General features: G+C 41.2%; 1 protein-coding gene across 1 annotated transcript in view; it reads right to left on the bottom strand.

Moving 5' to 3' along the window:
- GALK2 (galactokinase 2) overlaps positions 1–22,957 on the bottom strand; it is a 123,648-nt gene that overhangs the window by 98,625 nt on the left and 2,066 nt on the right. Inside the window, exons 2-4 of the mRNA XM_018562904.1 lie at positions 10,981–11,069; positions 9,327–9,450; positions 427–517 (exon numbers count right to left, since the gene is read on the bottom strand). Of these exons, the coding sequence (XP_018418406.1) occupies positions 427–517; positions 9,327–9,450; positions 10,981–11,069 (304 nt within the window). The remainder of the gene's footprint in view (positions 1–426; positions 518–9,326; positions 9,451–10,980; positions 11,070–22,957) is intronic.

Consider the following 22,957-nt stretch of genomic DNA (forward strand, 5'->3'; position numbering starts at 1 on the left):
ATAGACGAGATGAGGTCAGCGGGGCTTAGACCGCTGGAGGACAGGGAGAACTATATTTTCTTTATTTGTGCCCCAGACCAAAACAAGCAGTTAACCCTTGCAGTGTGGGGTTAACTTTTAAAAATCCTGGAGTTCCCTACCTAAAGTGTTTCTCTCCTGAAGTTAAGAGTGGCATACTGTTAATGGTGTGCAGTGTGCTCTACTACAGCCATTAGTGAACACAATGGGGAAAAGCTGAGTGATACACCACTTAATGACAAGTAAAACAATGAAAAAAGTAAGTGTGCACAAAAACAAAAGCAAACAGAAGTAGCAAGAGAGATCAAAAGCTAATTAAAAATAACAAGTAAGAATAAGAATGAACAGCAAATATGTTCTAGGTTGAAATACAAGCTTTTGCTTAGCTGATTATCTTATAAATATTACCTGGATTCCCTTTAGTCCACAAAGAAAGTAATTATGCCACAAAGGCTTAGTCTTATCAATCTGTATATCATGCACAGCCACAGAAATGTCCCTGCAAACATATGAATGGGTTAGAATAAGAAATTGATCCACTGAAAGCTCTTTGCTGCCACATGATGGCCAAAGAGAAGACAACATTCAAATATTTGTTTGTAAAGAAAAAAAAACTCCACTAATGTCTAAAAGCAAAGATAAGCACCATAGAAATAAGTCATAGAAGTGTATAATTCAGTCAGGTTTCATATTTTGTCTTATTGAATGTTCTTGAAACAATTTGTTTTACAAAACATAGAAAATTGATTTCAAAGTAACATCAGTCATTTCACAGGATTCCTCATTTTAAAGAATAGCTGTTCCTATGAATCTCAATTCAGCTTATGACGAAAACTACTTTGTCAACTGTCAACATTGCAGGCTGGAGTTGGCTGTACAACAGTACCTACTGGGGCCCAGATCGAATTATTATAATTAGGGATGCACCGATACTAATATCGGTACCGATACCGAGTATTTGCACGAGTACTTGTGCAAATCCTCCGATACTTAAAACGACTACCTGTACCACACCCACCACCTGTGTTCCGCAGAACCGGCGGCTCTGCAGAACACAGAAACGCCGCAACCACTGGGGACACACAAAACCTCACACATGGGCGCTTTTAATGAAGAAACACAGCCATAAACACTGCCTCCAGGGACGAACCACCACCACAAACGCCGCCTCCAAGTCCTCATCACTTCTAAGTGGTGAGATATTCTGTCAGTCACCGAATCGGCCAATTAGCGCTCAGAGAGACCAGCGAGGGGTAGATGACTGGGCTGTGACAGAGAGTGCCTGAAGGAGACGGAGACGACACAGCAGGTCAATTTTATATTAATTTAATTATTAACATGTTAAGAGAAATTACTTTGAGTTGGTACAGCTTTGTGACAATTTAAGCAAAGTAAACTATTTTTTTTTCTTCACACTCATGTCTTTCAAGTTACAGTTCTTTATAATTATTAAGAAAGTTCCCTAAAATCATTAGTTTGTATTGTTTTAGAAAAAAAATGTCACCTGTCCCTTTAAGAAAAAGCATTGGTAATTGGTATCAGCGAGTACTTGATAAAAAAGTATCGGTACTCATACTCGGTCTTAAAAATTTGGTTTCGGTGCATCCCTACTAATAATGCCAAGGTTATATTAATAATACATCTACATCTTAATACATCTTAATCACCGTGACCTGTTTGAACATTCCAGCATACTAGTCTATCATTCTCAAGTACATTCCTTTAGTACTTCTATTATTATTAGTGTTTATTTTTTTAAATATGACATTGAAAGCAGTCATGTGAGACCTTACTATACAACAGTTGTTTATTTTCTTATTCCTTCCCATATTTGTGACATAAGAGATCCCAGTAGTGCTATTTATAACCTCTAACAACATGACAAAGAAAAACGATTTGCTTCTTGCCGTCCCCCTTACACATGTGCGTGACTGTTACAGCCTTGGGGACAGGAACAGGAATTAGTTATTTCTTCACGTTATGAATTTTCAAAAATTGCAGTTATGTTACAAGGCCAGTTTAGACACATTTACTTTTTTTTTTTACCAGAGTAGCACCCCTAACCCACTGGAGGTGGAGGACTCCCAGATAGCTCAGTGGGCTAGCATTTCACATCAAGGCAGAATCATTGATTCTTTGTAGGGTGGAAAAAATGGGTGCCAGACACATAGGAAGTTTAACAGAGTTGATTATAGGACCATAAGGGCACAGGATATGACCAAAAAGGAAAACTGCAGACTCTACTTACTGTCACTACAGAAAGAAGGTCTGTAAGCCAGCACTGGCACTCTGTACTCTTTAGACTGTATAGCAGATTTAAGGAGTGCATGCACCCTCTGGGTGCACCACCAGAGCGCCCCTCAATGTCCACAGTTTGTACTTAGTTTTTCTGGACACTCTTCATCCCTGTTGCCCCAATCCAGGTAGCCACCTTTCCTCAGAACACCCTCCCCAGGCAGCAAGCCCGCAAGGAAAAGAAGGCACTCCAAATAAATGATAGCCTACCGCAGCATGCACTACTGTCAATAAACCTCCAAGTGGTAGGTCACGTAGACAAATATTCATAACTCTACATTACTGTATCCTCTCACACTATTGCCATAGACACTTCTCAACAATCAGCAGAAGCACTGAGCTGAGGGAAAGCCTAAGGAAAGCAGAACCAACAATTAGAGTTCTGGCTCAATACTGCATAGCAGAAACACTACATTTAGACATTGGACACTGCTTAGGGTAGGGTCCCTACACCAGAGATGTATGGTTTACCTACTGAAGCTTATTTTTGAATGTTTACACAGCTTATAACTGTTGTCAGTGTGTATCTTACTGGACTTGTCATCAACAATGATGATGATGTGTAAGAAAATCTCTTGAAAGAGAGGTTGATGGCTGGCTGCAGAAGACACTGTAGTCAATGCAGAGAAGTCAAAGAGAAAGCATCCAGTAAGGTGTGAGCTGGAGCTGATTATTCATTCCAAGTGTATCTGTTTGAGCTCAAATCTTCAAGATGCAGTATTGTGTTTTTTAAGCAAACACAAAATAATTCTATGATTCTCACTGGACTCCTGTCTACTCCCTATGGACACTTGGAATTATATCCTCTTTCAAATAATTAAAATACATTTAAAATTTGAATTCAGTTCAACACATCTCCAAGAACTTCAGGACTTTCGAGAGAACGCTTCTCAGTAACTCCCAGACATCCATTTTTCTATCTAACATTTAACAGTCACCATTACTATATGTTACAGTCTTAACTAGGGATGCTCCGTTACAGATATTTGTATCGGTGCTGATACCAAGTATTTGGGAGAGTACTCATACTCGCCCAAATGCTCCGATACGTACCTCCGATACCGGAACTTCTGGCCAAAGGGAGATCTTCGTCTGACCGCAAATGCCAAAGGAGCATGGAGCCGGGTTTCTTTCCAATCAGGAAGCCGGGCGGTGGGTTATGACCCGCTTCCTTGATTGGCTAGGAAGCCTGCTTCACTTGTTGCTAGGCAGACTAGCTTACTAACCAATCAGGAAGGCGGGTGACACATCATGACCCGCCTTCCCGATTGGTCAGGAAGCCAGGCTGCCTTGGAACAAGTGAGGCCGGCTTCCTAGCTAATCAGGAAGCTGGGCGGCACGTCATGACTCGTGTCCCGGGTCCCTGATTGGTCAGGAAGCTACCCTACCTAGCAACAAGTTATGCCAGCTTCCTAGACAATCAGGAAGTCGGGAGGCGGGTCATGACGTGCCGCCCCAGCTGCCTTATTGGCTACGAAGCCGACTTCACCTGTTGCAAGGCAGCCTGGCTTCCTGACCAATCAGGAAGCCGGCCGGCACCTCATGACTCACCAACCGGCTTCCTGATTGATCAGGAAGCCAAGTAGCCTCGACATGTGAAGCCTGTGTTCTTTCGCTAGAACACTGGCTTCACAGGCAATCAGGAAGTCATGATCCGCCGCCTGACTTCCTGATAATCTGGACACATTTTACCGGTACTCCTGTATCGGCGAGTACCGAAAAAAAAGTATCGATCATCGCACTTGATACCGAAAAAACGGTATCTGTGCATCCCTAGTCTTAAACTATTAATAGCAGAACAAAAAAACTATAGAAAACACATTAAATAACGAGATGAACAAAAAAAAATCCGAGTATCTCCTCTCTCCAACTGTTCTTCTAAAAATGCCACAGATTGATTTAAATGTGTTTATTCTTCATTGAGCAAAATATTTAAACCCAGGGCACAGTCGCATCAGAATAAAGATGTGGTTAATTCTGTACTTCAAGACATCTGGAAATCTGGATTACTTTAACTTAAGAATTCCATTTATCTCATTCTATTGTATCAAATGCGTTCTAATAAAACATTTTCAGAGAAAAGCAACGAGTATACATTAGAACATTACTGTAAATTATGCACTTTGTGGATTAGAGAATAATATTGGCAATACACTGGCTCATCCACCATCTGCTAGACATGCACTGTAAAATGCTAACATTAATGCAATAAGACAACCATGGATTAACAAGATAATGATGGAAAAGCCATGGGCCTATTGCAATCAGACAATTACATACAATTTACTGTTCTAAATTAGAACATTTAAGATTTAAGAATAAGCTTGCAATAATGTACAGGCAATATAAACTGGATGCAACATAACTATCCAAGAAAATGTGAAAATGATTCCCATAGCCTTGTGATGATATCAAGGTAAAAAGAGCACTGGCAAACATCACCAACACATTTCATAATGATGTCTTCCCATCACAAGACTCTTTGTGCTGAGGAAGTAAAATGTATGCACAGCTAAACAAAACAAAAAAATATTTTTGAATAGAGTTATAGAGGATTAAAACCCCTATCAATTTTTTAGGCGCCAGTTGCACATCAACTGCACATCACACATGCTGCGGTTACCTGTGGATGACCGTACAGTGATACAGATACTGTAGATATACACATACACACTTTTTAAAACCTGTACACAAGCATGGAGGCTTCCATCATTGACCTCCACTTCTGTAAATACAAGTTTCCTGGGTGTCATTCTGGTCCAATTGTTTCAGTACTCCCTAAGTCACTGACTCCCCTCCCATACCCATCAGCCCCCCCTTTTTTCCCCTTACTGTTCTCACTGCTTTTCTCCTTCTTTCATCTTTAGCTTTCCTTACTTTTTCTCTTTCTTTCAATTCTAATTAACAAAAGCAAAATCACAAATGGCTTAACCCCTTCATGACTGAGCTTGTTTTTAGTTTCTGTACGTAAATGACTGAAGCACTTTTGACATTTTTGCTGTGCGATTCTTCCACGTCAGTAATATACTTTCTCACAAAGTTCACCCACACATATTATATATTGTTTTTAAGAGGACAGATAGGGCTATATATTTATAAACACATATGTGTACCTAGTGCCTCAAAAAAAAAGAGGAAAAAACTTAAAGAAAAAACACTTTTTCCCCAGTTTTGTAGTGTTTTTTTTTACAAAAACAGCACAGCTAAAAAAAATTCAATAAATATATTTATTTGTCCTTTATGTGGAAAAACCTCACATCCCTAGGATTTTAGAATGTTTTTTTGTACTTCTCAGCCTAAAACTAAAACCTAACATTTTCATTTTTTTTCTCTAAAAGCTAAAAGTGGTCACCTGGCATACAATGTCACTAAGTGTCACACTTAGTGACAGCGACATACGTTGAAGAACATCACTGTCATGAGGGGGTTAAAAAAAAAATCAACCCCCTTAGGGTGAAAAACAAATCTGCAGCTCAGCTGCAGATTTTCATTGTAAGGGGTTAATTTTTATATAAATGATAGTATAAAAATATATTTAAATATATCATTTTTATTTGTTACATTGTTTTTTTTTACACTTTTCACTATTTTTTTTTAAACATTTTTATTTTATTCATATCAAAGCAGTCATTGTTAATTAATCTCACTAATCCTGCTTGATAAATAAATTAATGAATTTTTGGTTATGATTAGGCTGCGTGAAACTCAAGAACAGCCAATAATAACCATAGTGATGATCGAAAGAAACAAAGCGCTAAAGGTAACTGTATGAGCAAAAAAATGAGCTATAAAATGTTTTTTTGTACTTCTCAGCCTAAAACTAAAACCTAACATTTTCATTTTTTTTCTCTAAAAGCTAAAAGTGGTCACCTGGCATACAATGTCACTAAGTGTCACACTTAGTGACAGCGACATACGTTGAAGAACATCACTGTCATGAGGGGGTTAAAAAAAAAATCAACCCCCTTAGGGTGAAAAACAAATCTGCAGCTCAGCTGCAGATTTTCATTGTAAGGGGTTAATTTTTATATAAATGATAGTATAAAAATATATTTAAATATATCATTTTTATTTGTTACATTGTTTTTTTTAATTTATTCACATATATTCACATTTATTCTTAATTTATTAATTTAATTTATTTAATTTATTACTAAATATCACTTCTCCAGAAGCGCAGATTTATTTGTTTACATTAATAACCATAGTGACACTGATCCTGCAGCATTTCAGGATCAGCTGTCACTAAAGGTTTTCTGATCGCTCCAACAACGATCAGAAAACTGCAACATTGTTTCAGGAATAGAAACATTATGTTTCTTTTGCTGAAAGTAAAAAATAAAAAAAAAGCCAGTATACATCGGGATTTCCCAATATATACAAGCTGTCAGAGTGACGGCAAGAGCTGCAAATGCGGCTCTGCTCTCACTGACAGACACCCGATTCCTGAAAGGGATAGGGTGTCTGTAAAAGGTTAACTCTTTCATTAATGGATGCCTTTATACTGAGGCATCCATTATTGAATGGTAACCGCCGATTCTCATCGGTTACCAGCATGGCAGAACAACAAATAACTGGTCATGTACAGTGTACGTGGCCAGTCATTTGGGCACTTTATGGCGGGACGTACAGGGTACGTCTCCCGTCACGAAGGGGTTAAAGCAGAAGTATTGCTTCACTTTGTAATCATATGATTAGCTTGGGCTTTAGAATCTGATAAATTGTTAATTAGTAGATCTAGATTTTAGCCCAATGCCTACATTTTATTTCTATTTACATACAATGTGGAAGGGTAAGAACCCCAGTCATTTTTTTTCCTTTCTTTTTTTGCTATATATCTGTTGAAGACATTTCCCCTGTGTGGTCTCCAATTGAGACAGAAATTAAATAACGGGACAGGGTTTTATAATTAGGTATAAACAATCATTAAAATCTCACAATCTAACATTTTATTGTATTTCATTTTTTTAATCCCTTTAAAATTGGCAGCTTTCTGCAGATACAGGGACGGGTCCTTTTTATAGGACATCAGGGATCTATTAGACGCCTAATGTCACTTAGGGACCACAAAGGAGCTGATGAAGGAGAGATTGTGCCTTACCAGCTTCTTCTTAGGCTACAGCAGCCAGAGAAATGACACACCGAAAGCAGAAGTTATGTAATACACATTGCTTTAAGTGGTCAGAAGGAAAATCAGCCTCTGGAACTGTGCCAATCTCCCTCTAATCAATGTAAACAGACCTGCACGGGGGACATCGGAGCCCGGGAAAGCCGGCAGCAGCAGTGAAGGGGGCGCACATTTCCCCAGCAACGTACAAGCGATCGGGCGGCTCTATAGCCACCTGAATGCTTGTACATACAGTCATCACCAGCTGTAAAAAATGTTTAAGGTTGCCCCCCTCATGTGCGCAAGCGTTGATCGGGAAAAGACGTTTAATAATGTCCACGCGCCCTCAGGTGTGAGCCATCCGGCCCTTTAATTACAATGGACTGACGTCAAGCAGTTCAAATAACTTCTGGTCATCCTACCATGAAGGTCTTTGTTCAGACATTGCTTGTTATGGGGTTACAATTGTCCCCCAGCCACATATAACCCCGATGGAGGCTACAACCTGTTGTGCTGACACAGAATGCACAGGCATGGTTCACCGTCGTCGTTATTGGTACACCAGTCCTGAGAAATTATGCTGAAGCAAGTTAACATAGATTGGACGGGGCTGGAGGAGATCAGCAACACTGAGATGTAAAAGAAGAATGAAAAAAGGTGAAAATATTTTATTGGAAAAAAAAAATTAGCTGTTTGGTACTGATACTTTTTGCTTCTCTTTATAATTCAATATATTAAATAAATGGATTAAAGTGCAACGGAAACCAAAACCTTTTTTTTAGTTTTGGATAGAGTGGAGAAAGATTAGAACACCTGTCACGTTTTTATTGCTGTCTGCATCCCCGTTAGGGAGATTCTTCCTCTGCATTTGTCCTGGTGACCGTTATCACTGAAAGTGAAAGAAAATTTCAAATTTTGGGTTGTCATCAGGACAGGAATAAATGGGAAATCTTCCAATGTTGTGTATCACTCAGCTGTAAATCCTCAAATCATCTCCGAATTTGTGCCGACGCTGTCCTTCCTTCAGGAGGGTGGCTACTTTTGTTCCCCATGGTCCCTGTGTGTGTTGTAATGTAGTCACCGCTCCAAGCTCACTCCCGTGATGGACTCTAACTTCAGTACAAATTAGTAAACTAAACATGAGATTGTAGTCCATCACTGGAGTGAGTTTGGAGCGGTGGCTACTTTACAACACACACAAGGACCATGGGGAACAAAAGTAGCCACCCTCCTGAAGGAAGGACAGCGTCGGCACAAATTCGGAGATGATTTGAGGATTTACAGCCAAGTGATACACAAATAAGATACAGGTTTGTGAATAGTTAGTGAACTTGAATGCATTTTTAAGATTTAACTTCTGAGTTTAGTGTCACTTTACAATCAAGCTCTTCCTCTATGGTAGACATTTAGAATAAGCCTCATACCTTCTACCATCACCAACATGGTTAATTAAATAATGAATTACAGCCCCAAAAATTCTATGAGGGTTAACGGTCTATCTGATCTGATCACATCGGAAAGAAAACATGTACAGCCCACATGGATAGTTGTAGAATAACATGTTTTACATATTTTGTGGGTGATACGTTTTATGGAGCCTTAAAGGCAGTCTTTTTAATAAATAGGATATGTATTTTTTGCCTCACAATTTTCCTATAAAAATAATGTAGGCTTCAGGGAAAACAAACGAGGAATGCTGACTCAGTGGATCATATCACAAAACAGGTTTCTTTTACATTCTGGTCATGGAAACTAGCAGAAATGTTGGCTCTAACTAAAGTACCAGTTCCAATTATAGAAAACTACTGACCAAAGTTATTTTAATGGGTATATTCAAATGTGAATAAAAGCATTTCCAAACAAGCGTTGCATTTAGTGTGTGAAGGAATGAAAACAAATCACTTACAAATAGGCTGGGTTTGTATTAGACAAGTGGAGCACCTGAGAGGCAACAGGTTGAACAGCTGTTAAAATATCTTGTTCAATAGCCATCGGAAGAACTGCGTAGCCACAGTAGTCGATATGTTCCCCTGCATCAAACAAATAAAGGGATATACTGTATGTAAGTAAACATAGCAAGAATACCAATTCCACATACCAATCGATTAAACAGAAATGCCCATTTATGTCTTCTGTAAAATTCTCACTTTTTAGGCCAAATTTAATCAGTGGGACTCCTTTCTGGAACTGTCTGTTCTATTTACTATCTGTTCTACTGCTGACAAGGTCTGGGGATTGGTTTCTCTCCTACAAACATCTCATAACATGAATGGTGGAAGTGGCAGTGTCAGCAAATGTATAACAAGGGAAGACCACTAAACTTTGTTAATAGTATGTCTGTAAAGGTTCTCATTCATCCAGGTCATGGTATATCTGTAAAAAATAAATCAAGGCAACTGGACTTGCTGTACTTTGCTAATAGTGAATATCTTTAATTGAAGAGCCACAGACATTAAAATAAAAAAAATGACCATCAGTAATGCTGATCATATACCAGAAGACACAATAACTGTTAGATCAAAAAGTCCAAGTATCCCATCGCACTCCTGACCGGAAAATGCCCATGCAGCAGGACGGGTGCAGCAGCAACAATGGATGCCTCCGTCCAAAACGTACAAAGTAATAAAGTCACTGGCACTCCAGGTATTCAAGTCAATAAGTTGATTGACCCAAGTGAAAACACCTCTAGCAACGTTTCGAGACCATGTGGCCCCTTCCTCAGGCAAACAGAGGAAGGGGCCACATGGTCTCGAAACATTGCTAGAGGTCTCGAAACATTGTACAATAACTGTTAGGGTGCCCATGCACTGTGTGAATTTAGGCCTGCTCTTGAGGAACTGGCCAAAATTCGCACAGTGTGTGCCACTGTCTGCACCCTTTCGGCCAGCATCCCTCAATCAGCTAACCGAAGGAACCGGCTGGAAAATCTTTGTACGACCAGAGCCGGCAGCCAATGAGCTGCCAGCTCTGGTTGGGTATTATGACAGTGGCCACCAATGCAGGCTTTGGGATTCCTTGATCAACACCTTCACAGTGTAGATAGAGGAATCTGCTCTATTTTTTTATGTTCAGCCCACGGGTTGAATTAAAAAAATAGAGCAGTGTATGGCCAGCCTTAGCAAATAAATACTTGACATTATTGGTCATTTAGACAAATCTTCTGTAGTAACCCCGGTCCATTCACTAATCCCTTACACACTGGATGAGGACTGTGGTTTCTTAGCCACAATGGATTAATTAAATCTGGTCTGTTTCAGTAATAGTTTATAGTCTAGGGAATTAGTGAAATCACTTCATGGTGGCAGTCCCTATAGGAGCTCCCTTACTCTAGTCCAAGTATTTGGTAACCATTAGGTTAAGTTGTTTCCACCACAAGCAAGAATCACTTTTGGGCCAAATTATTATTTTTATTATATCTGATCTTTAAAATAAGCCCAATGAACATATAGAAATACATAATTCCGAGTACAAAAAACATGAATCATACGATACAGAATAAAACACAATCTGTCAAGAAACTGTCACGAATAGTATTCTATTATATTAAAGATCAGTTTTACCTATCAGGTTTACCCGTCCTGGTGCACGTGCGTAGAAGGATGGTTCACTGCCATACTTGGAGATGAACAATTCTTTCAGTCGAAACAACCTGCAAAATGTAAAGAAATAAACTTAAGGATATAAAATATTTTCTTTGCATTCCTTATTGGGAACAGATTAAAAAAAAATTAAGAATATTGTTCTATACTGTTTTACATACAGTATATACACTCCAAATTCATACCAAGAGTTTTTCCACATTTTAAGAGATCCTGACCCCATACTATTAACATCAACATCAAGCTTCCCATAAAACTACATGTCAAACTACCTTGTTCCATGCCTTTATTATTATAATAAACAGAGGCTGCTGCTGGGTGCTACCATCTTGTCGTGGCAGCCCCAGGCAAACTCAGAGCTCTCACTCAAATGATATTCTGCAGTATTCCACTGCTGTAGTTTAGTTTTGAGGCTCACTGAACTGTTTCTGATTTATCCAATGAGAAGGAAGAGAGGCTAATAGCAGGAGCTTGCAGAAAGCAAAGCAGGGAATACTGCAAGCAAATACACTTCCTGCACCGTCCATAGATTACAATCAGCTAAATCTTGATGCAAAACTAATTCAAACTGCTGGATTTTTTCCCCCTGCTTGTACCTCTTGTATATACCCCATGTACTTACCACATTGCTACACAACTGCATTAAAGATAGAAAGCTAACTTTCTAACATGAGATAGAGACACCTTCCAGCACAACGTATTTAGGCAATGAACACACCCCTTGTCATATACTCAATTAGCTTCTATAGAAACTATTTCTTTTACAAACAAATTTCACTTCTTTTAACTCTCTTAGTGGTTCCCTGTAGTAAGGCAATATGCCCCAATCACAGGTTGCCACAATAACAAATGGCTGTATCCTATAAACCTCAACCTAAGAAGGTAACCATTCATAAAAACTCAAACTGTAAACTATTGTTAATTAAACAAATAATGGGAAAAGGGAAGGAGGAGAAAGGGGAAAGAAGGTCCAGGCTTTCACCAATGATGGGGAAGAGGTGGAAACTAAGAAGAAAAGAAAGGAATAAGTCCAGAAAAGTATAACGATGCAGTCAGGTCTAGTCATCAGAGAAGTTCAATTTGTGCATGGTATTTTTGTACTCTTTAGAAAATGTGTATGCGTGCTAATAGAACCAGGTTAAATTGAACTCCTCTTCCTGATGGTTCACGGAAGTAGTGAGATTTTCCATACGCTCTATCTTCCTGGCATTATACCACATAGCCAGCTCTTAATTAAACACAATCTGACCAGTAATAGAACTGAAATAAACCTTCAAGTCATTCCCTTTATTGACAAACGAAATCAGAAATTTTACATCTACATTAAGGCCTCATTCACACACAACGCAAGCAAAATTGTATATTGCGTAAATATGAGCGTCTATGCGCGTATAGACGAGCGTCTATGCGCGTATAGACGAGCGTCTATGCGCGTATAGACGAGCGTCTATGCGCGTATAGACGAGCGTCTATGCGCGTATAGACGAGCGTCTATGCGCGTATAGACGAGCGTCTATGCAATCCCAGAATGCATCACTCGTAATGAAATTTTAATGTGCTGTACGCATGTACTCACGTATACGCGCGTACAGCACATTAAAATTCCATTACGAGTGATGCATTCTGGGATTGCACATAGTGCACGCATATACGCGCATAGACGCTCGTCTATGCGCGTAAACACGCGTGTGTGCGCGTAAATACGCAGAGATACGCTACCTGGACGCATCTATGTTCCATTCTGTTTTTGCGCATATATACACTGCGCAAATATACGGCTCCATATGCGGCTGTGTGTATGGAGCCATTTATTTGCATATGTTGCATATGGTACAATACGTACGTACGCACGTATATGCGCGGCAGTGTGAATGAGGCCTACAGATTAACAGATTCCAAAGTCCAGATAGCATTGTGTAGAGTTGAGTCATATCTGGTTTAAATGAGGTATATTTTTATCTCAAAACAAATCAATGTCTAATGAGTGCCATATACTCATATTTCCTTTTAGTGCATCTTACAAGGCCCGGTCTGTCTGGCAAATACATACTTTTGAGTTACTAGGAATAGCGTCCAGGGAATTGCAGCAAATCTGAAATATCAGTTTCCTTTATTTAACTGCTGCATCAGACTGCCAACTGCTGTGGGCAAACTGCAAAACAGTAATTAAAATGCTGTGGTTGGGTACAAAAGATATCATTATATTGTTATTGAGCAGAATGTTCTCCTGGAACGATTTTAGAAGCATCAACCATTTACGTCATTCAACAGGGCTGTGTAGTTTATGTGCCAGAGGAGATTTACCAGTTCTCGTGTTATGGAAATCAAATTACGACAGAGTAGGGGAAAAAAAAGGACAGACCAAACCTAAGATAAAATGTAAAGAACAGAAAACATGGACTATTAATGTGCAATCTGTTACATTAGTAAACATATTGTGAGTCATACTATGCTCAAGGCATAGATTTGCATGCTTTTGATAGTGGGGGCTCCTTTCTGAAAGCATTAAAATGAAGGTAAATAGCATGCATAGTGCATTTTACATACTGTAGCATTCATTCTCATGGGAGATACTCTTTAAGGAAACTGCATTTAACTTTAGGAAGCAGAAAAACAATTTAACATGAAAATTGTTAGAATACACAGTATTGTATTTATATCAATAACTCCTGCAGTATACAATTTCGGTCACTAGATGGCAGTGTTTATAAGTTCTGTTATATATCTATGGTAGATGTACTCTGTTGTATAGAATAATAAAGGTAGAGAATAAAGCTGTGGCTTCCTTTCTGTTTTCAAGCCATATGCAGCATGCATATCAGACTGTGTGCTTGTGTTTCCCTGTGAGGCTGTGCAAGAAGTTCCAACAAAAATGAACTGGTGAAAACTGTACCTATAAAAACAACACTGCAGAACCCTCCATGTACATTGGGTGCAGTGATAGGCAGCTAAGCATACCTCCCAAGTTTCTGAGATAAAAAAAGAGGGACACCTTTCAGCACAATGGGGGGGGGGGGGGGGGGGCACTGCTGGATACACCCCTGCCAGACCCCCACTTGTGAGCCCCGTATGTAATAGCAAAAAAAACTAAAGTTTAAAAAAAAAAAGTGAAATAAAATAAATGTAAAAACAGCAAAACATTGGATGCATCTACGTACGAAAGCGACGATTGCACCACACATGTTTAGTGTGCATGGCAATATTTGAATGTGAGAAATAATTCTCGGGCCATTATTCATGGTTATCTTTTTAACCTATGACATGTACAGGCTTTTAAAGCATTACCTATGTACAATTTTGGATACCGTAGTTTTCTGCCTTTTCGGGGCGCACTCATTTCTAAAGCCTGACATATTGGTATTTATTTATTTACTTGGCACAACCTCATCTTTTATACTGTAAATACCAAAAAATGGTTAATATATCGTGTTTCTGTGCACTAAAATAACTTTAGTGTACTTTTTACTGAGAATTTGGGTTTGAGAAACAGTTGCGCTAATATGTTGCAACTGCTACCATTTTATTCTAGATGGTCTCTACTTTCAGGAAATATAGAATTCTGAGGGGCCATTCTGCTGGCGCATTATTCCAGGAGGATGTGCCTGTACGTCCTACCGTGAATGCACGTGCGCGCGTGGCTGCTGCTACTCCCTCATTAGACAGCAGAGAGCCACAGCTTTACACAGAGAGCTGATCGCACTGGCTCTGTGTCCTGTGATCACTGTCACTGGTTATCACATGCCAATATTTATATTGCCAAACCATCCCCTTCCTCTGACATCAGAGACAGAGGAGAGTAAAATGCATTATGAATGGATGAGTTAGCCATTCATTACTTACTAGTGGAAACAAGCTGCAGCAAAAAAAAAAAAAAAAAAAGTTTCAACTCTTTCTAAATACCACTAAAATAAAGCTCTATTTGTCCCCCCAAAAAAGATACAACACTGGAACAAAATAAATGTTATAACGGAGGGTTTCTCAGCCAAACTTGCACAGTGCTGAAAACTGAAGCATGGCCTGGTAATGAAGGGGATGTCTAATGTCTTAGTGTGATTGAGCCCAAAAAGTTTAAAGTGGCAGAGGTTCGGGTGAGTATAACTTTTAATTTTAGCACCCAGATGAAATCGAGCAGTTAATCCTTGTAGTGCGGAGGTAGACCCATTGTATTGGTCAAGAAAAGCTTTTTCCCAGAGTTCTTCTGGAACTGGTTGGTATAGTTGTCCATGCTTAGCTCCCTAGTAGGACATTGGAAAAGGAAAATAAAATAGAGAGAGACAGAATAAATTAAAAACAAATGAGATTACAAAGGAAAAAAAAATCTTTGGTCCACTAAAGGAACACAAAAGTCAATTAAATGCTTTGTTTTTTTGCTTGTTATTTTCTAATGTCCATGATAATATAACTGCAAACATTTTCAGTCACCAGGAAGCACAGGATTCATAGCATGCCCTGTCCTTCTCCCACTGCTGCCGCTTCCTCTGCCTCTCTTACCTGATTCCTGGAGTCAAAATGACAGCTGGGACTTGCTGAGTACTACAGCAGTAGCTATGGTCAAAAATTGTATTTGCTGTTACATTCACATAAACAGCAAACGGGTGACCTTTGATATGATGTCAGTTAGAGCAACATTGCAAGTAAAAAAAATAAATTACAAAAATGACTAATTTGTGTTGATGTAACACCTTATTAACCCTTAACCCTAATTAGGCATAAATAAAAATAACTCCTTCCCCTTCACTATTTTTTTCTGCTATTTTTTTTTTATGAAAGATTATGAAAAGAAAGCATCTTAAGTAATGACAAAGTTAACACCAAATAATTAGGCCCAGATAAGAAATGTGAAAATTGCTCTGATACCGGTATGAGAGCTGACGTGGTTAACTCCACTTCATATTTGATACGCTTTGCTTTTCTTTTTAAATCAATATATTAAATTTGCGGCTTACAGTGCAACTGAAGCCAAAACTTTTTTTTAGATTTGATAGAGTGGAGAGGGAATAAAACCCCTGTCCGGTTTTTATTGCTCTCTGTGTCCTCCATTAGGGCGATTCAACCACTTTATTTGTCCTGTGACAATCATCACGGAGAGTGAAAGAAAATCCAAAACTTTGGGTTGTCACCAGAACAGGAATAGATGAGAAATCTTCCAATGGGGGGCATTAGTTCTGGTGACCCTGTTGACCTCCAGGGATTCTCCTCACTTTGGAGAGATTTGCTCTCACTTCTTGTTGTGGCTATCAGATAGGAAGTGAAGGGACATCTCCCCAATAGGACACACATGGCAAAAAAAATCTGACAGGAGTTATAACCCTCCCTTTCTCTCCCACATGTATGGCTTTAGTTCTACTTTAAATGCAATATATACATGCACGTAAAAACAAGATAAGACTATGTGGCAATCAGTCTAGTTCATGGTTATGAAAACTCTGAATAGTGCAGCTTGATCAGTCATGTAAATAACGTGCCTGTAAAAAAAAAAATCCTCATCAAAAAGTAGCAGCATGTAATTGTCCCACTAGATGGAGCTCTACCAGTTCACACCATATGCAGTTGTGATGCAGTCTGTTTATTTTGACTGCTGCAGTTAAAATACATTACAATGCTTTCCGATGGGCTTTCTTGTGCTTAATTCACACCATTGCAGTCCGTTCAGATGCAGTCAGAAAAAGTACTGCTTGTCCTATTTTACCTGCATCTAACTGCACGAAACACATCAAAACGCAGTGCAAACGCACTGAAACGCAACGGAACGCATACAAAAAAAAACAGAATTGATTGTGGCATCATCCCGGGACATGCAGGGGGAAAAAAACACATCACAAACGTGTCAAAACACATTAAAAAAACGGATCGCAATGCAACTGCAAAGTAATGTATTGCTGTGACTAAGCCAAAAGAAACATCAGACCATGTCTTCAGAAAAGTGTATTTCACTCCTTAGCTGAGCACAAACAGTGCAATCTCCATTACATTTACCAACTGCTGCCCGAGGGCCTCCCGAAACAATCTATTCAATTTATATCCAAACAGGTCAGTAGACCCACATGATAGAGAACTGTTGGAGATTGTACAAACAGGCCAGAAGGTGTTTGGCCAGCTTAAAGGGGATCTATAATCAAAATATAAAATTAAAAAAAGATCCCGGCTGCGGCGGCCTCAGTATACCGCAAGCTGTAGCTCACAGTATACTGAGCTTTGGATCTCACAGGAGGACGCTAGTATATGTCCTCCCATGACCCTTAAGAGAACTATGGGGAAAAACACTTACCCGATAGTTCTCTTTTAAGACCATTGTTAGGGATGCACCGATATCGGTTTTTCGGTATCGAGTACTAGGGATGCACCGATACTGATACTAGTATCGGTGCCGATACCGAGTATTTGGGTGAGTACTCTTACTCGCCCAAATGCTCCAATACCTAGCACGAGTACTTCCTGTATCATTACACGCTGCCCGGTTTCCTGATTGGCCAGGAAACGGCTCCATGCTCTCTCGTCATGAGAGAGCATGGAGCCGACTTCCCGGCCAATCAGGAAGCCAGGTAGCGTGCAATGACGCGCTGCCCGGCTTCCCGATTGGTCAGGAAGCTAGCAAATCTGGAAGCCGGGCGCAGTGTAATGACGCAGCGCCCAGCATTCTGATTGGCCTGGAAGCCGGCGTCATGCTCCCTCGTCATCTCATGAATCATAATACTAAGAAAGTGACCTTAAAGCATTAGTTTGTATTGCTTTAGAAAAAAATGTGACCTGTCCCTTTAAGAAAAAGTATCGGTAATTGGTATCTGCGAGTACTTGATCAAAAGTATCGGTACTCGGTCTTAAAAAAGTGGTATCGGTGCATCCCTATCGAGTACTGATAGTTTTTCTTTTGGTACTCGCGAATACCAATACCTGAAGTCCCATTAAGGAAGCCAGGCGGTGTGTAATGACTCGTCACCTGGCTTCCTGATTAGACTTCACGACTTTGTGGAATGTGAGATTGTACTCACAAAGTCAGATAGAAGGGACATTTCAGGATCGATCACCTATTCCAGGGCAGATCGGTTCTCCTGCACATACGATCTGTGATGCCGATCTGCCCTGCAACAGCTGAGGAAGCGTTGGAATTCTTCACCTTTTGCCGGTCACACATTCCACCGCCGAAAAACTGGACGGCATTACGTTAAAATGTGTGACAACATGCCCGGTCACACAAATTTTGATAGAACACCGGAAGCTTGAGTATCGGGGCAGGCATCGGAGCATTTGGACGAGTACTCACCCAAATACTCAGCATCGGCACCAATACTAGTATCGGTATCAGTGCATCCCTAATTATTGTTATGCAAGTTTAACCTTTACAGTGGAAGTTAAAGCTCCAGAATAAATATAAGCTTCATTAGAGAAAATCCCAGCACATGTTTTTAAAAAACTTTCACTTATAAAAAAGAACAATGTGGATGTATCATAGAAGAATCCTTTAACCAGTTGACATCCGCGGTGTTAAACCCCCTTCCCATCCAGGCCATTTTTCAGTGCTGCGGTACTAGTCACATTGGACATGCATGTCCATGCGGCGTGCACGCCTGTAAACAGCCGATCCCGGGAGGGACAGGTGCTGCATGTGGTTGCATGCAGCAGCCTGTTCTTCCCTATGGGAGGACACAGCTGTACGGTGTCATACGGACACCCAGACTTCCCATCTATGCGGGTACGGGGCTCTGCACTTGGACACAGAGAGGGTCCATCAGACACGGATGACACCGTACAGCCGCGTCTTCCCATAGAGGAGGACAGGCTGCCGCGCGCAATCACACGCAGCACCTCTCCCTCCCGGGATCAACTGTTTACAGGTGTGCACGATGCATGGACGTGTGCTCCCAGTGTGAATGAGGCCTAATACACACACAACACTTAATACACATACACACACACACACACACACACACACACACACACACACACAACACATTATACTATAATTATAAACATTAACCGCCTACAATGAAGATTTGGTTTTCACCCTAATGGGTTAATTTTTTTTATTGACAGTGATGTTCAAAAGTATGTCACTGTCACTTAGTGAAGCGCTGACAGGATGTGTGGAGGTCCCCGCTCACTTGATGGGGCCCGCCTGGTCACGGGCAGCTGCCTGTACACCCCTATCGGCAGGCCTGGTCACGGGCCCCAGGGCCGGCCTTAGGCCTTTAGGTGCCTTGTGCGAGAAAGCTTTACAGAAGCTCTCACACCCCTAAGGGACCGGCCCTAACGGGCCCCATGCTGGTTGTGGGCCCTCGGGCCGTGCCCGACTGCCCGATGGATCAGTCCGCCACTCATCACTACCCATAACAAGAATGTTGGCTGCAAAGCAATAATGTGAAAGGTAAGGCACATTGAATAGGGGCAAGGACTTCTGCAAATAAAAAAAAGTAGGGATTGCCACGTTAAAGCGATATTAAAGTCCAAAGTTTTTTAAGCTACTTCAAATGCTAAATTGCTTACAATGGATGCTGCTTCTTGGTGTTTTAAAAGTCCCAGTTTCCTGGAGAGTCAGCTGGTCCCCTGATATCCTCTTTTAGGGTTGCTCCTTTTCCTTGCTATGGAGCCACCCTTGTGTGTGCTAGTAAGCTGTGTGCGCCCACACAAACACACAGGCAAAGCAAGGCAAGCCACTACCCTGCTCCCTGCTGGAGACTGCCCCATCTGATCTGAGAGTACTGGGGCCAGCTGTTTGGAAATATAATGACTGTAGGTGCTTGGCAAAAAATGTAAAGCATTTTTAAGAATTACTTTGCTGGGCAATGTATATTTGTTTAGTCTGGATTCATTATGGAACAAAAAAATGTAATACTATAACTTGCTTTGTGACCATTGGTTATTATGATACCCAAGCGAAAACATTTGTGTGAGGGAACCATTACCCAAATCACGTGTCTTAAGCTATATTATAGCATGCCCTATGCTTTTGTTATACAGAAGCTGAATTTAGCACTGTTTGCAGAACAATGAAAATAAACAGGAAGGCTGAACAATGACTTTCACAACAGCAGATAGGAACCCAAAGGTATACTGTCAACAATTCACTGGCAATCAAGCAGCATAGCCTGCAAGGGTAAGTGCATCTCCTGTGGTGTACCGCAATGCCCCCCAATGGAAAGAAGGGAGGTAAAAGCACAAATGCGAGGGAGTAGCAGACACAGAATTCTGAAGAGGTGGTGTTGTTCCAGGCAGACCATAATCACACCTGGGTGTCTGCATTTTCAAGCGTGTTTTCCAGCTTTGGAAAAAAAGATATTGTGCTCACATTGATGAAAGAAGAAAAAAAGCGTATATATTTAGTATTTTGGATTTGAGCCTGCAAAGTATTGCCCCGAGCACGGTGTACAGGTCAGTGCTCCCGAAATAGCACTCACAGTTCTCCAGCAACGCCGGCACGATACCAACTATTCCGTATCCAGGCGAACCATAAAGGCCGTGACACACTGCAGGCGAAGCAGTGCTGAGCGGTGGCGCGCTGCCTTTGCGAGCAGTGTGTCATGTCATTTTCTGCTCGGCAGCTCAGCTTGCGAGAGCTCGCTGAGCGTGCCGAGATGAACAATTTCAACTTCAGCCAATCGGCTCGCGCGTATAAACCAGAGCGTCGCCATGCGACAGCTGGCAGGTTGTTACGGACGAGCCGATTGGCTGAAGGTGCTGTCAATCATCTGACTGCACTCAGCTCACACACGGCACGCAAAGCTCCGTGCCGGATAGCTTTGCTTCGCTCTGCACGGCTTCGCGTGCAGTGTGTCACGGCCTTTACACCGCACTGACAGCTTCTGGCAGGTCTTTGAGAGCGGAGACTCTATTGGCTGGGAACTGTGATATGTAATTTTTCCGCTCCAAACTGAAAGCTTTATGTGTAGCAGAGAATGCTGACACTCAGATGGATGCTCCCAAAATTTAGAGCAGGCGTACAGGTAATAAACCTCAGGCTGCCAGGAGCACAGGCGGCTCTCTAATTATTCAAATTAGGTGGCCTAATTACAGGGGACTATATATACTGTATACATGTTAACATTACCCATCTTCTAAAATGGTGTCACTTTCCCTATGGAGGTCATTATGTAGTTCTGAGACCTGTGATGAATTCTTCCAGCACTACCACACACATGGCATACATAGAATCAATGTAGAATAAGGTGATCTCAGGGTTCCTCAGGGTGTCACCCCAGACACTTACCTTTAGCCCGGAGCTGGGTCCCAGGTACTGATCGGTACAGTGCACACAGCAGATGAAAGTCCAGTGTACAGGCAGCGATGCTGATCACTCCGTGCTCCTATCTCATGGGGCTCATGGTCCACACTGGCCCCTCAGGGTGCCTCCATGCTCTCTCCTTATGCCGGGGGGGCAGCAATCTGGGATGCTGGCGATGACACACAATAAAATCCAGGGAAGCCCTGCAGCAGCTTTGCTGTTCACTCCCCACAGTCTTTGTGATTCAAGGGACTACAGAGCAGAAGAGGGAGCCCGCCCACCTCGAAACTTCCAGCCAATGGCGGCGCCGTGCTCTCCCATCCCTGCCTCTAGCAGCTAGAGAGGGGATTTAACTATTGGCGAGCTGCAGTTGTTGGGCTGCGATAGTCCTGGCCATCGGGCGTAGCGGGCCGATTCTGTTCGGCCTGGCTTGGCCCACCTGGCAAGTGTCTGGTATGCCCAATGGCCACTTTGGGCCTTCACAGGTTCCTCCAGCTCCGAAACCATACTGATGTACAGGCCTTCAGTTATGCAGCTGGGGAACTAATCAACATACCACAAGTACATTGAGGTCACTGCACTTGGACTCCATTTTCCAGTGTTAATTGCATATCTCCCAACTTTTGGAGATGAGAAAGAGGGACAACTTCCAGCACAATGGGGGGAATTTATCAAAACTGGAGCAGAAGAATCTGGAGCAGTTGCCTATGGCAACCAATCAGCTTCTCTCTTCAGTTTGTTCAGTTAAGGATTGAAAATGAAAGGTGGATGCTGATTGGTTGCCATGCACATCTGCTCCAGTTTTTGTCTGCTCCAGTTTTGATAAATTCCCCTCAATGTATTTAGGCAATAGACACACTCCTGCCACCAACCAGTTATGCGGACCATTAAGAATTTATATGCCAATAATTATTGGTTAATTTGTATTTTTACTGTTACTTCACACTGGCTTTTCTAAATAGCAAACTAGATAATCAAGAGATAAGATAACACTTCTGGTAGTTAAATAGAAAATTTTCATAGATATCTGTACATCAGAGCAAAAAGAGGGACAGAGGGATTTGGTTCTTAAAGAGGGACATTTGGGAAGTATGTAATCGCTGGACAACCAGAGAGCGGTTAGCAGTTAAACACGGTGCTATGTATTTATCAATCTACATGCGTTATACGGCTGATTAATGTTCACTGAGTAAGGGCCTGTTCACAGCTAAGCATAGTGTTAATTGCACACTATCGCACAGCGCACCAAGCCCGCGTTATGTACATTGCAATGTCAATAATTTGAATGGTACCCCAACGCACCTCCCTCCCACCATGTGCTGCATATGTTGCTGCATGCCCTACTTTGTTTACCGCGATTCATAGTATTGCCGTATCACATGTTGCAGAACATGGCAGCCTGGAGATGCATTGGAGTGCCATTTAAATGAATGGCTATGCAACGCACCTTGCACACAGTAATGGCCGATTTACACCACATGCGTTGGGGCTGCACCAGCCATTATTTCCAGCGCAGCCCCAAGGCAATTTGCCTTGTCACGAACGGGCTCAGTTCACACCACTGTATTGCAATGGGAACTTGGTGCACTGAAAAAGCGTGCTGTACTTTTTTCAGCGCAGCAGGATGCAAAGCGGAACAACTTAATCTGTGCCTGTGGGACTTAATAAAATGTCACTTGTGACATTTCAATAATGTTCTTACAAAAAGGTTTTTAAAAAGTG

Source organism: Nanorana parkeri, unplaced genomic scaffold (assembly GCF_000935625.1).
Source record: "Nanorana parkeri isolate BGI_ZX_2015 unplaced genomic scaffold, ASM93562v1 scaffold611, whole genome shotgun sequence".
NCBI lineage: Eukaryota > Metazoa > Chordata > Amphibia > Anura > Dicroglossidae > Nanorana > Nanorana parkeri.